Source organism: Gamsiella multidivaricata (assembly GCF_025024155.1).
Source record: "Gamsiella multidivaricata strain RSA 2152 chromosome Unknown BC939scaffold_31, whole genome shotgun sequence".
In the NCBI taxonomy this organism is placed as follows: Eukaryota; Fungi; Mortierellomycota; class Mortierellomycetes; order Mortierellales; family Mortierellaceae; genus Gamsiella; species Gamsiella multidivaricata.
In genome coordinates, this window is record NW_026251739.1 from 357,751 (window position 1) to 371,371 (window position 13,621).

At 47.5% G+C, this 13,621-nt stretch overlaps 5 protein-coding genes across 5 annotated transcripts; 2 read left to right on the forward strand and 3 right to left on the reverse strand.

Annotated features, from left to right (window-relative positions):
* Window positions 1-44: 44 nt before the first annotated feature.
* BC939DRAFT_486959 (WD40-repeat-containing domain protein) lies at window positions 45-1,975 on the reverse strand. The gene is made up of 5 exons (XM_051559340.1): window positions 1,738-1,975; window positions 1,331-1,648; window positions 958-1,241; window positions 683-829; window positions 45-570 (listed from the first exon to the last, which is right to left on the reverse strand). The coding sequence occupies exons 1-5, from the start codon at window positions 1,889-1,891 to the stop codon at window positions 178-180; spliced, it is 1,296 nt and encodes a 431-aa protein (XP_051412458.1). The 5' UTR covers window positions 1,892-1,975; the 3' UTR covers window positions 45-177.
* Window positions 1,976-2,027: 52 nt separating this feature from the next.
* BC939DRAFT_396987 (putative glutamyl-tRNA synthetase) lies at window positions 2,028-4,242 on the reverse strand (the record flags this gene model as incomplete). The annotated part of the gene is made up of 8 exons (XM_051552323.1): window positions 2,028-2,117; window positions 2,205-2,696; window positions 2,780-2,884; window positions 2,980-3,129; window positions 3,214-3,384; window positions 3,473-3,691; window positions 3,779-3,889; window positions 3,979-4,242. The coding sequence occupies 8 exons, from the start codon at window positions 4,240-4,242 to the stop codon at window positions 2,028-2,030; spliced, it is 1,602 nt and encodes a 533-aa protein (XP_051412459.1).
* Window positions 4,243-5,271: 1,029 nt separating this feature from the next.
* Window positions 5,272-7,670, forward strand: BC939DRAFT_451152 (Sas10 C-terminal domain-containing protein). The gene is made up of 4 exons (XM_051555622.1): window positions 5,272-5,425; window positions 5,518-5,706; window positions 5,821-7,249; window positions 7,337-7,670. The coding sequence occupies exons 1-4, from the start codon at window positions 5,311-5,313 to the stop codon at window positions 7,590-7,592; spliced, it is 1,989 nt and encodes a 662-aa protein (XP_051412460.1). The 5' UTR covers window positions 5,272-5,310; the 3' UTR covers window positions 7,593-7,670.
* Window positions 7,671-8,222: 552 nt separating this feature from the next.
* BC939DRAFT_396908 (Dynamin central region-domain-containing protein) lies at window positions 8,223-11,318 on the forward strand (the record flags this gene model as incomplete). The annotated part of the gene is made up of 9 exons (XM_051552320.1): window positions 8,223-8,684; window positions 8,809-8,818; window positions 8,965-9,034; window positions 9,156-9,498; window positions 9,595-9,720; window positions 9,814-10,173; window positions 10,265-10,597; window positions 10,661-10,967; window positions 11,065-11,318. The coding sequence occupies 9 exons, from the start codon at window positions 8,223-8,225 to the stop codon at window positions 11,316-11,318; spliced, it is 2,265 nt and encodes a 754-aa protein (XP_051412461.1).
* A 124-nt stretch (window positions 11,319-11,442) lies between these two features.
* Window positions 11,443-13,535, reverse strand: BC939DRAFT_451156 (adenosine deaminase/editase). The gene is made up of 5 exons (XM_051555623.1): window positions 13,211-13,535; window positions 13,006-13,104; window positions 12,757-12,917; window positions 11,918-12,628; window positions 11,443-11,841 (listed from the first exon to the last, which is right to left on the reverse strand). The coding sequence occupies exons 1-5, from the start codon at window positions 13,465-13,467 to the stop codon at window positions 11,462-11,464; spliced, it is 1,608 nt and encodes a 535-aa protein (XP_051412462.1). The 5' UTR covers window positions 13,468-13,535; the 3' UTR covers window positions 11,443-11,461.
* Between the last annotated feature and the right edge of the window lie 86 nt (window positions 13,536-13,621).

The following is a 13,621-nucleotide window of genomic DNA, read 5'->3' on the forward strand; positions in this document are numbered from 1 at the left end:
GACAAATTATGCGTAACGTCGACCTGCTTGCAAGCCTTCCTTTTGAGAAAACCAAACGCTCCTGTCGATTGACAGCGGTCAGTTCATTCGGTGCGCTTGTATGAATATGTGCCGCGTTTATTAGACGGATGTGACTGAAAATGCAAAAGAAAACGATCTTATTAATGCTCTGTAGCACTATGCCTCCTCCCGGTCAGACAGGTGGTCTTGAATCTTGTGAATCTTCATTTGGTTGTCCTCGCCTCCAGATAAGAGAATATCATTGTTCCAGTCAATGCTGAAGACCTTCTTAGATCCCTTTCCGTGGGACAAGGTATACAATGCACCTTTAGCACGAATATCCCAGACCTTGATCAAACCGTCGTACGATCCAGAGGCGAGCATGTACGATGAAGATGGTGACCAAGATACAGATGTGACCCAATTCTGGTGTCCGACCAAAGTCTGTTTCACAACCGATGAGTCCTCCGAACGAGGGTCCCACAGACGGACAGTGGGGTCTGCATGACCAGTGGCTAGAAGGCCAGAGTGCTGAGAGTAATCCAGAGCGTGCACGACTTTTTCACAGTTCTAAATTAATTGTCAGTAAGAAAAGAAAGAACAGGTACGTCAATGGTCATTTTTCATATACAGCACGCGTGCATGGCAAAGGTAGGACAAACTGAAGCATCCTTCAACATACCTTGGTGGTAACGTTGACATGGTTCTCCACATCCCAGACACGCACAGAGTGGTCCCATCCACCGCTGTAAAGGGTATCTGCTGATGTCGGGCTGAAGACTACAGCCGACACGGGTCCAGTATGTGCAGCTAGGGTAAGAATGGGCGCCTATATGGCACGATAAAGCAGGACAGTATTAGTGTGCATTCTTAACACAGTTTCACGATTGTCCCTTCATTAGACCATTGATTGAATATAACGTGCGCTGACTGCCTCACGAAAAAATATGAACGCACCTTTAGGATTCTATCTTCCTTGGCAGTCCTTCTCTTTTTGCGCGTCTCTGTGACCTCCTCGATGTGATCGCTAACCGTGGGAATGGTAGTTGTCCAGATCTTGATCATCGAGTCTGCGGATCCCGTGGCAAACCTGTCTCCGTTGACATTCAATGTAATGCTTTCGATCCCTGCGGTATGTCCTCTACACTCGTACAAAACCGAATGGCTGTTGTCAGAGTGGTTATATTCCCATGCCAAGATGGATCGATCCAGTGCTCCAGACAACAATGTGCCGTTGTCGCCTACAAAAACAGCAAAACGATGAAGCTTAATTTAGCGGACATGAACTGAGAACATGCATATCCGAGTCCAGAGCAAGAATGATTCTTACCATCGGATGTGAGCCATTGAACAGCTTTGATAGCTCCACTATGTCCTGACAAAATCTGTGTGCATTCTGCCTGCTTGTTCCAGAGACGCACATGATTGTCGTATGATCCAGTCAAGAATCCGCCAGAATGATGGGCCTGTACAGCACTGACCCAGTCATCGTGCTCGTACGAAGACAAGGGCGTGGGAGGGAGCATTGACTCGACGTATTCAATTGTCAGCACATTCTCAGTCGACATATTCTTCTCCTCCAGGTACTCTGCTAAAGACGTGCGAAGAAACTCGCCCTCAATCAAAAAGTCGAAAGGTCTTTGCTTCTCTGTTGTCAACGCATAAAAATAGTGTCAGTATCTATCCTCTGTCATGTCTCTAGATCCAACTGCAGGGATATCAATCATGACGACCTACCTCCTTCGTTTTGGAGGACAAGGTTGATGATTTGTGAGAGTCCATAGCGACGGAGACGGGCAGGGGTCTGGATAGATGTCTCAGGGATGGCATATTGCCTCTGCTGGGTCACAAATTTGACCTGCACCTGAGGTCCATCTGCAAGTGTGTCCATAGTGTTGAGCTGGGGTAAATGATGCTGGGGGTGCAACGATGGCGGGATGGAGGAATGAGTGAACAAGCACAGGCAAGTTCTTTCTTCTGAAGCCCAAAAAAAAAAAAAAATTGTTTATGTTTGTTCGGCAGTCACTTTATTTGATTGGCTTCAGCACGCGCTCGATCCGATCTATCACACAGGAACGGCCAAGGGTTGCTAGGGTCTCCGGCACTCCTGCACCAACCTATAACAATAAGCAATAGAAATCATAAGATTCACAAAGGATCTTTAAGTTGAGATATATAAAGATAAAACGCGTTTGTTAATTTACCTTGACGCCAGAAACAGTATATCGAAGTGCGTTCATGACCACCGGCAGCTTCAGTTTCTGTTCGTCCGCAATTGACTTCAAAACTTGTTTGGCCTCTTCCTTGTCAAGTTTAGCATCTCCAGCAGCCTTGAGGCGGTCTAGCGCTATGGGCAATACTGTACGCAAAGTCTCGTCTCCAATCTTAGTGCGATAAGCGACTGATTCGTCCGAACTGTAGCTGGGAGCCCTGAAATAGTATCCGCACAATGCTGGCACATCGTGAAGGTTCTTGATCCGTTCCTTCAGGGTGCTGATGACCTGTGCAATATAGTCATTCGAATACTCCTTGGCAAGTGGTCCTAAGTCAGCCTCAATCTTGGGCCGAAGCATGGCGGCCATTCCCTCGAGTCCTGACTGCGTTTCCGCCCTGCGTAAAAGATGCATCTTGTTGATCCAATCCAGTTTTTCACGCAGCACAACTGCATTTGATTGCTGAATGTTCTTTAATGAAAACTAGCGAAAAAGAAGATAAGATAGGATGTGTAAACTGTTGCCAATTTAAGTTCATGTTCATTCAGAATCGCTAAGATACTTACTGCTGCTGTCAAGCTGTCCATGTCGAATATCTCCTCAGTCGTTCCTGGATGCCATCCTAGAAGAGCGACAAAGTTGACAACCGCCTCTGGAAAGTATCCTTTGTCCTACGAACAGAATATAAGTACACATCAGACGCGTCATTAGATGGACTCGATCTATGACACTTGGCTTACGACAAAGACCAGTTACGATGCCGTACCCTGTAGTCTTCGACATTTACATCTCCTGAGCGCTTTGACAGTTTCGACTTGTCGGGGTTCAACAGCAGCGGAACATGAGCAAACTTGGGTACTTCCCAACCAAACATTTGGTAGAGCAGCACATGCTTAGGCGCTGATGGGAGCCATTCCTATATACCGCAGAGATAAGCGTAATTAAGGAAAAACATCAAGCCATACATCTACATTTCAGTATAGCAGTTGATCCATGTTACCTGGCCACGGATGACATGTGTAATACCCATGACGTGGTCGTCGACAACATTTGCAAGGTGATATGTTGGATAGCCATCGCTCTTCATCAATACAGAGTCGTCCACTTCTTTGTTCGAAAACTCAACTTTTCCATGGACTTCATCCGTGACAGTAGTCTTTCCATCTGGAACCTGTCAATTAGATAATTTGGATTAGTAATACATTATGCTCCACATAGCTAATCCGGGCATCAGATACAGTCCTCAGCGCTGAATGTACCTTCATCCTGACAACGAATGCCTCTCCATTGTCTACTCGTTCCTGTGATTCCTGTTTACTCAGCATCGCACACTTACGATCATAAGATGCTGTCCTTCCAGCCTTCTGTGCCTCAAGACGAACAAGCGACAATCGCTCCGGAGTGCAAAAGCATCGATAGGCATGGTCATGCTCGATAAGGGCGTCCGCATGTTTTCTGTATAGATCTAGCCGTTCCGACTAAGAGCAATCGTGGTACAAATCAAAGCCTGTAATTCATTTCCGAGCAGAATTAGAGTGCTTTAAATGGCAGCAATTGAAGCCTACCTGGTGATAGGGCTTGTGAGGTCCCCCGATGCCTGGACCCTCATCAAACTTGACACCTGCCCATTCCATTGCCCGAATCAAACTTTCTGCTGCGCCAGGCACATATCGCGTCTATGTGCGAACATAGTTGGATGATAAGCATGCAGGCGTCGCTGTTGAAAAAGGGCGAGATACTACGACCGAAAGCCAGGGGTTAATACCTGATCTGTGTCTTCGATTCGGAGGATACATTTTCCTCCGTTCTGTCGTGCTAGGAGATAGTTATAGACTGCCGTGCGGAGACCCCCAAGATGAAGATATCCTGTTGGCGAGGGAGCGAACCGTACTCGAGTTATTTGTGAGGTATCCTGCACTGTAGCCGTTCCTGAATTAGAATATGTCCTGTGAAAACGTGGTGCGAAAGAGTGAGGGCGGTTGCTTGCCACTAAGGCAACGCCTCTGTGCACATACACATGCACATGCATTGCTTGTGAGTTACATGAGAGGAGTACTCGAGACAAGAGTCGATTTGAATGACACAGCATGTCGAAGTCGACTTCGGAGGGGACAGGAAGGTTGATCGCAGCGCACGGTTTAGTCCTGCGAGCCGTTTTCATCGATCTGTGGGACTGTCGGGCAGAAATGAATTCGCCCTCTTCTTTCCTTCATCTAATGCCACGGATACCATGCAATGTTGCCGCTAGCCTACCGCGCAAGTTGGGTCCAGCTCCGGGGCCACTTCCCAGGATATTCAACCCAACTCGTGCGGATGCTCGCTCTCTCTTTCGGCAACTTTGGCGTGCGGGCAGCCTTTCAGTCATGTATACCAATCCTGGGCGCGATATGGTCCGAAAAAAAATCAGGGAAGCGTTTGAAGAGTCTAGGACGCAGCCAAAGACAGATACCAAGGCAATCAGGGAACAGTGGATACGAGGTATGATGGATATGTCCTTTTATTCTGCAATTGCAACGACTCAGCTCTGACACCCTTTGTTGCTTTATGTTATTTGGTTAGCACGGAACACCAAATTTTTCTTCGAAGTTGCCTCCACACGATTCGGTATCGAACACTCTATAATAAGCAACCTTACCAGGATAGCTGCAGAAAACAGTCGAGGGTAGGTATTTGACGTCAACTGTAACAGTTCACCGGTTCAGATCGAGGCCTCTAATTCATTCGTGCTTCCCTCTGCTTGCCTACCTTATAGAACATTTCGTGTTCAAAAAGCGAAGCTTCATAACGCGCAGAAAGAAGTGACAGAGGAGTACGACAGTGTCATACGCGCACTAAACGATTCCATGCGTCTTAGTCTGCGGTAACACTCCCACGCCGTCTACCTAGTATAGCGTATCTTTTTTTTTGTTTTTTTATTAAAGAGCTATGGAGCAATGTTGCAGGTTCAAATCCTGCTGAATGTTTGCGCTGCCGGAGTGTATTATTGTGTTTGTGGCTTCATGATCACTAGTCACAAAAAAAAAAGAGTAGAAAATAAACCTTGTAGCTTTTGATGTTGATTGCCACCACCATCACCACACCCAACACAAATACGACAATGCCGAAGCCAAAGGGGAAGCGACCAACTGCTGAAAAGAAGTTCGACGGCGGTGGTAGCCGAATTAAAGCTGTGAACACCTGGGATGAAATGGAACATGATTCAGAGGATGAATGTAAGCAAAGGTTTATTTTTTTGGTCCGCGCTAGAGACAAATATGTATTGTGTTGTGGAATTCTTTCACTAACAACTTGAAGCATTCTATAGTTCACGACAGCCGCGGCTCTATTCTTTTGGATCACGAACAGGATCTAGAGCGTCGTCAGTACGATGAGTATGAGGGCAGCGAAGAGGAAGTTTTTGGTTTAGAAGGCGATGAAGACGACGAGGAGGATCTCAGCGACCTGGATGCCGACCTTGATCGTAAAGATGATGAGGAAGAGTTGGATCTCGATAGTAAGTTAACGACTGTACTTAAGGCTTTATGGCTCATCATCGCTGTCACCATATCTGGCCATTTACCGATTATCGCAACTATTTCTTTCTTTCTTTCTTTATTTTTTTCATTAGAGACATCCTGGGGTAAAACCAAGCGCAGTTACTATAACGCCGATGAAATCGAGTCTGATGACGAAACTGCCAAGGCAGAAGAGGAGGAAGCCCTGAGGCTGCAAAAGAAGCGCCTGGCCGAAATGTCAGAGGAGGATTTCGCTCCTGAAGAGGAAGAGACTGCCTGGGGAGCTGCTGCTGGACGTGGTGCATTAGGCGACAAAGATGCAGACCGTGCACTAGTGGAGGGCTTTGAGAAGGAGTTGCAGGGGATTGATTTGTTGAAGGCCAAACAAGGAGGTGTTGTTGTCGAAAAGATTGCAAAGGCTGGCATCAGCAAACTGTCCAAACAGGAGATCTTGAAGGTGCTTCAGAACCAGAGCCCAGAATTGCTTGATTTGGTGGAGGAATTCAAGGAGAAGATCGAGATATTGCAAGCTATCGCAGAATTACTTCAGCTTACCAGCTCACTCTCTAAGCCCTACCCTGACGACAAGGCGCCGATGCCCTTCCTTCACCTGAAATACCAGACCCTGATCAGTTACCTCACCAATATCGCCTTTTATATCACACTCAAGACGACACCGGAGACAGACTCTACGGATCTCACAAATCATCCTGTCATCGATGCACTGTACGAGCTGAAGAAGGCGATTGTCAAGTTAGAGAAGATGGAAAAGAAGAAGGCGATCGCTGATAGCATGGAGGAACTCTTAGAGGTCTTGGAGAATGGTGGCGAATCAGACGCAGATACGGATGAGGAGGACGAGGAAGAGATACGGCGTTTGATGGAGAAAAAAGCCAATGCACGGAAAGTTTCCGTGAAGGGTAAGAAACTCCAGAATGAGGCTAACAGCAAGACAGCAAGGAAGACCGCTAAGTCAAAGGAATTCGAATATAACGTGGATTTCGAGGAAGAATTCGTATCACACAGCAAAAAGTCCAAGAAGGACGCCAAGTCAATATCGACTGACAAGAAGCGCCGGATGGAAAGTGATTATGGCGATCTGGATGAGTTGCTGGATGTGGATCTGGAGGACAAGGCACAAAAGAAGCGATCCCTTCGAGATTATGTCGCTAAGCTGGATCAAAACGCCAACAAGCGATCCAAAATTCTTAAAGGCTCCGGTGACACCGATATCCCATACCGCGAGAAGTTCAAGGATCGTCAAGAGCAAATGAAGAGACAGGCAGTCAAGAGTGCACCCGCACCCGAGAACACAGAGCTGGACGACCTGGAGTGGGACGCCAAGGATATGGCCGACGCACGTCGTGTGGGCAGCGGAGACAATGATGATATCTTTAGCGACGGTGAAATGCCTGGGCGTGGTGGACGTGGTGGACGTGGCCAGGAGGAGCGGGAGGGTGTGGACTATTACCAGGAGGTGATTAATGCCAAGGAGGCCAAGAAGGCTGCCCGCAAGGCTTTGAACGAAAGTTTGGAGAAGAGGTACTATTGTACTTGCAACTATTCCTGTACTGCGCTGTTCTTGTGTGAAATCTGGTCTAACCTATTACTTGACTTTTTTACATACAGCACGTCATTCGAAGATACCAGCATCGATCCCAGCGACAAGCGCTCGATTTCATGGCAAATCCTCAAGAACAAGGGTCTCACTCCTCATCGGAAGAAAGAGCAGCGCAACCCAAGAGTCAAGCACAGGAACAAGTACGAGGCGGCCAAGAAGAAGATCAAGTCCGTCAAGCGTGTCTTCACCAGACTGGAGGGTGCGTACGGAGGAGAGAAGACTGGTATCAAGACCGGTCTCGCACGCAGTGTCAAGTTCTCTTGAAAGAGCAATTTCGCGTTCCATTCATAATAAACCGCATAGACAGCATCGTATTATCATCATCGATATCATTGATTAGACTCTCTCTCCCCAGCTCGCTGATCCAGGGGTAGACAATCACGTGAACCTGCACGTACATACGATAAGCAGGTACAGGAGACATACTGGGGATGGTTCTTTTCAGTTTTTCCTTCCGCTTCTTCTTCTCTTCTACCTCCACCTGCTTGTCCATTCCACCAGCTGCAGCACTTTGCTGATCTTACCGTCGGTCCTTACCCTTGTCCATATTGTTACGCATTCGAACAACTTTAGTTTGATTCTTGTTATTTATTTGGTGAGTAGATGCAAGGGGAAGATTAATATGGTCCCTGTAAAACTTGCTTTGGACCATGGCATGCCACGCGCGTGTTTATTTTTTTCTATAATTTGGATCACCGGGGCGAAATCTCCTTCCTGCAGTCGGTGCTGCTTTTCTCTCTCCTACGTCTGCAACACAGCCTCAACTCACTCTCAACCGTTTTTCTGACTCACAGGCACAAGGAATCTACTCTGGACCAGACCCTTTTTGTACAATCGCTTGATTCTTGCACTCAACCCTTTTCACGGCCCGACTCGATTGTATAACTCAACAAAATGAATGACTTGATTCCGCTCGTTAACAAGCTTCAGGATGTCTTCAACACCATCGGAAGCGACCAGATCGACTTGCCCCAGATTGTCGTTGTCGGATCCCAGTCGTCTGGAAAATCGTCTGTCCTAGAGACCATTGTCCAGAAGGACTTTTTGCCAAGAGGCAATGGCGTTGTCACTCGTCGTCCTTTGGTCCTGCAGCTTGTCAACACGCACATTAGAAATATGCCACCTACGTCAGGTTCCTCGGAAAGCACACTGAACGATGCCCCTGACCGTGCAGAGTTCCTGCATTTGCCCAACAAGCAGTTCTTCGACTTTGAAGAGGTCCGGAAGGAGATTGAAGTCGAGACAGCCCGTGTTGCTGGGCAGAACAAGGCTATTTCAAGGACGCCTATCCACCTCAAGATCTTTTCCAAGAACGTCTTGAACCTGACCCTTGTCGACTTGCCAGGAGTGACGAAGGTACGAATTTTTGTTCTCGGCATTATCATATTCCTCTGCTTGGCTGTGTAGCCCTGTGTCTTTTAAGAGTCATTCTGCTCAACTTATTGCGTTCTCTTTCATCATATCAATCTAATCATGCTAGATTCCTGTTGGTATGTGCCTTCATCAACATGGGCATAGATTGCCCTTATGCCTTTGGTAGTTACGGCTGGGCGGTTTACTATTTTATTTCCTTTTCCGTTTTCCCTGATTGGTGTTTCTGTTTCCAAATTTCGTCTCCGACTCGACAATCAATTAGGTGACCAACCCACCGATATTGAGAAGCAGACCCGCAATCTGATCCTAGACTACATTCTCAAGCCCAACAGGTGAGTGTAGGAATGCAAATTTTTACTGTCCATGCTCCTACTATATTTGTCTGGAGGCAATGATGGAATTGCGACGACAGTAATACTGACGTTTCCTTGCTGTCTTATGTTTGTGTTCTAGTGTCATTCTTGCTGTGTCACCTGCCAATGTCGACCTTGCCAACTCGGACAGTCTCAAGCTTGCGCGTCAGGTGGATCCTGAAGCAAAGCGCACGATCGGTGTCTTGACGAAGCTGGATCTCATGGATGCAGGAACCAACTCGCTCGACATCCTCTCTGGACGAGCGTATCCCATTAAGCTGGGTTTCATCGGCGTCGTCAATAGAAGTCAGGCGGATATCCAGAACAACAAGCCCATGGCTGATGCCTTTAAGAGCGAAACTGAGTTCTTTCAAAATCACCCAGCCTATCGTGCAATTGCTCATCGCTGCGGTACAACCTTTTTGGCTAAGACGCTCAATACGGTATGTCTATCATAATGATGCTATCAGCATATCAGTATAGCGATTTGATGAACAACTCAACAAGGCGTCACTCACACTCGTCTTCATGCTCTCTAGATTTTGATGAACCACATTCGTGACAAACTGCCAGATATCAAAGCCAAGCTGAACTCATTGATTGGACAGACCCAGCAAGAACTGACCTCATACGGAGATCCATCATTTACCGGCACGGCCCACAGAGTAAGGCTACGTTATTGATCGATCACCCCCGCGTTTTTTGACACTGAATGCGAACCGGACACCTAACCTCCGTTGCTTTATTTTCTAATATAGGGCACATTGATCCTGCAATTGCTAACTAAATTTGCGAGCGACTTTGTTGCTGCCATTGACGGAACTTCTGCGGACATTTCGACAAAGGAGTTGTGCGGAGGCGCAAGAATTTATTACATCTTCAATAACGTCTTTGGCGCTGCCCTCGACTCTGTGAACCCATGCGAGAACTTGTCCGTGCAGGACATTCGCACCGCGATTCGCAACTCTACAGGACCCCGTCCTTCTCTGTTCGTACCAGAAATTGCATTCGATCTTTTGGTCAAGCCCCAGATCAAGCTCCTCGAGTCTCCAAGTTTGAGATGTGTTGAGCTCGCGTATGAAGAGCTGGTCAAGATTTGCCATAACTGTGGCGGAAAGGTAATTAATATCACTATGTTTTCTGATCTATAAATGGCGTTTGAGATCTATCCTGGACAATCTGATGCCAATATAGCTACAATCTTTTTAGAACCTCGTACGTTTCCCTAGATTTCACGCCAAGTTGATCGAGGTTGTGTCGGATCTTCTTCGCGAACGTTTGGGACCTACCTCGGAATATGTTGAGAGTTTGATCAGCATCCAGCGCTCGTATATCAATACCAATCACCCTGACTTCATTGGTGGTGGCGGGGCTATGTCTGCGCTCGAGAGGGCTTCTCAGAAGAAGAAGAAGAAGGAGATTGAACGGACAAGGAGGTTGAGCACCGTCAACATGGTCCTCACTGGCAGCAGCGGCGACTCGCCCAGCACCCGGGAAGAGAATGGCGAAAAATCGGTTACCAGCGCTATGAACAACTTGACCGTCCAGGCTGCTGAAAGGGGTGACCGTGAGCGGGAGCGCGAGAGATCGGGCCACGTTTCGCAGCATGGTGGACCCAACAGCGGCTCGATCTCGTCTTTGAACGGATCGCCCCAGGGAGCGAACGCGGGAGGCAAAGACACTTTCTTGAACTACTTCTTCGGCGGGCCCCAACAGCGCATGGATCGCCCTGTTCTGGAAGAGAACGTCCATCGATCGAGCAACGTCCACAATGTTGCAAAGGAAATGGTTATGCCCAAGACTGTCCTCGATGGCGAGCCCCTTGACTTTGACAAGAAGCTGGACCATATGACGGACACAGAGGAGTTTTTAAACCTGAATGAGCGTGAGGACATGGAAACCCAGCTCATCCGTAAGTTTCATGTTAACGGCTAGTTTCTTCATCCCGATGCTCTGGAGCAAGTTGACTAATTCATCATGCTGCTGATATGCCTTTTATCTCTTTCTAGGCTCCTTGATCGTATCGTACTTCAACATCACTCGTAAATCGATCCAGGATTTGGTTCCCAAGGCTGTCATGCACCTGCTTGTCAATTACTCGCGTGAGTCCGTGCAGAACCGCCTGGTTGCAACGCTGTACAAGGAAGAGCTGTTCAATGAATTGCTCCAGGAGGACGACAACCTGTGTGCGGAGCGTGCAAAGTGCAAGGCTATGCTCGACGTCTTTAAGAATGCTTTCACAATCATTAATGAGGCCATGTAGAGAAAATCATCCCCGCTCCTTTTTCTTCTTTGTTTCCGTTTGTCATCATAAATCATACATAAAGTCATTTTCTGCACGATTGTTGTACCAAACTGTCAGAACAATAATGGCTCATGTTGATGAGGGCGCGGCTGGCATATGCCTCACGGCTTTATTAGAGAATTACCATTGATGTTGAACAGCTCCAGCGATTTATCGCTTCTAATCCAATGCCGAAAGATATTACTGAATAGGCGCTCCTTGCTAGCAACATGATCCTTGGCAAGAGTCTTCCATTCGCCATAGGAAATACTATCGGCCTTCAAAGATACCCTCATACTGCAAACAAGGTCGCGTTTCTCCATTCGCCTTGACGCTGACTCTGGAAGGCAGTTCCAAAGATCGGCGCTGCTTTTAAACATGTTGATTTTGCAGACCCTACTCCGGGACTTTGGCTGCAAAGGTTGCTTGGCCGAGGCCCCAGCTTTGCACCCATTGACAAGGACTTCTGCAGTCGATGGTTCAGAAGCAATCCATGAAATACCTATTTGAGCAGATTCAGCAACTTAGACACAGTAACAAGGGGCTGTCAAACTTCAGGAATTCATTTAACAACGTACTTGTGGAGCAGGCAACGGGAGGGACCGTAATGCCTTCTTTTTCGCTTCGTGCTGATACCGCTTCCTTGCCAAATTCAAACGAGGCGGGGCTCTGGTAGACTTGAACCCGATGGAAATGATATGATCCGCTATCAGGATCAGATACAGCTGGGCCGGCTGTGCACTCGCAGCTCTTAATTCTCTCGTTTAGTGCCCTGTCCAGAGCAGTAGCATCAAATAGTTCACGAGCAATGACGGACTGTAGGTAGATCGACCCTAGAAACGGCGCCACCAATGCGGAAGTCAGTCCAAGGACATTCCAGCGCGCAATCTTGTCTGAGCAGGACATGGATGCTGTTGGTTCAGAGTCGACTCTTCCTGGTTTCGTCCGCAGCACGCCCACGGAATCATAGTCAATGCGCCCGCGTCGAAATCCAAGGGCGTGGTGGCATGTTTGTTGAGACTGTGTTGACCCGACTGAAGGCATATCCAGCTTTGTTTGTTTTGGAGGAGGAGGAGATGATAGATCTATAGCCTCAATCTCTGTCGAATCAAGTGGACGTTTCGTTCGTAAAGACTGGGCACCCTGATCATGCCCCTGCCTGTCTTCGATTCCAGCTGGCGGTGCCTGTGCCTGTTGTGTCTTAACCCGTGCTTGCTGGCCGTTCATGAACGCGTTCCTGGACTCCTCTGTTTGGGTCTGAGCGAGACTGGATGTTGTAGCATCACCACCTGTCCATACATCGAACAAAGTAAAGACGCCAGTCAGCATATATATTAACACGAATATGGAACCTTTATCCCTCAGGATGAGATAGGTTGAGCTCCGCAAATAAATGATGCTTGGCTATTATACATACAGGGGGCTTGACTGACATAAAGATGAAACTGGGTCCTCGGATCCGCGAGCTGGAAAAGAGGTCCTTTGTTTAATGGAGTATCCTGATTCCCAAGGTATCGAAATCTGTTGGCCATGTTTTCGGGATAACTAATACAGGCTTGCATTTCCGAGAGGCACCACCTAATGTCAGAGAAGATGGCATCGAGATTAGCGATACCGCCGATAATAGTAGGAGATATCAAGGAACGAAGGTTTCATCTACACGTACTTGTTGAATCCTCGACGTGCTAGAACTTCCGCATGACAATCATTTACTAAATCACCCCGAGGACTCAGCTTGCCCTGAGGCAAACATCTACTTCCCGTACTATAGTTATTTCATAAAGATCTTTGTGCGTCAATTCCGTTGATCTGTTCCCCAGGATCATGCGGCATTATGGCGCTCCTTGAGTACAACTGCAAGTGTTAATTACGCCAGTGATATACATTCGACCTCCCAGGATTCATCTGGCTCATCTGTGTTGTCCAGACATGTGCCGCCATTGATATCTGAGATCTTGCTCAAAGCCGGTGCGGTAGGAGTGGCAAGAACTATTCCCGCAAGTATAGTCCATTCTGCCTGGCCATTGCTCTTTCTGGATGGTTTTCCGTGCTTTGGCAGTCTATTGAACTGGTCATGGCACTCCCGTGCTATCCCATGAATCAATTCCTGCGATGGATACCGAGGCATTTCTTGGGTAAAAGTTCGGTGGAGAAAGAACGAGAAAGATACCGTGGCGATGTTCAAATGTTGGTTGTTGCACGTGACTTTACTAGGAAAACTGAAGAAAAGGAAAGAAAGCAGATCAGGCCAAAGAACACGGCATCAACCATCCAGCACCTCC

Coding starts and splice junctions, on each gene's coding strand:
- BC939DRAFT_451152 (XM_051555622.1), top strand. CDS start 5,311: ATGCCGAAGCCAAAGGGGAAGCGACCAACTGCTGAAAAGAAGTTCGAC. Junction 5,426..5,517: donor ACATGATTCAGAGGATGAAT/GTAAGCAAAGGT, acceptor AGCATTCTATAG/TTCACGACAGCCGCGGCTCT. Junction 5,707..5,820: donor GGAAGAGTTGGATCTCGATA/GTAAGTTAACGA, acceptor TTTTTTCATTAG/AGACATCCTGGGGTAAAACC.
- BC939DRAFT_486959 (XM_051559340.1), bottom strand. CDS start 1,891: ATGGACACACTTGCAGATGGACCTCAGGTGCAGGTCAAATTTGTGACC. Junction 1,649..1,737: donor TGTCCTCCAAAACGAAGGAG/GTAGGTCGTCAT, acceptor CGTTGACAACAG/AGAAGCAAAGACCTTTCGAC. Junction 830..957: donor AGGAAGATAGAATCCTAAAG/GTGCGTTCATAT, acceptor CGTGCCATATAG/GCGCCCATTCTTACCCTAGC.
- BC939DRAFT_451156 (XM_051555623.1), bottom strand. CDS start 13,467: ATGCCTCGGTATCCATCGCAGGAATTGATTCATGGGATAGCACGGGAG. Junction 13,105..13,210: donor GTCGAATGTATATCACTGGC/GTAATTAACACT, acceptor AAATAACTATAG/TACGGGAAGTAGATGTTTGC. Junction 11,842..11,917: donor TCCCGTTGCCTGCTCCACAA/GTACGTTGTTAA, acceptor CTGCTCAAATAG/GTATTTCATGGATTGCTTCT.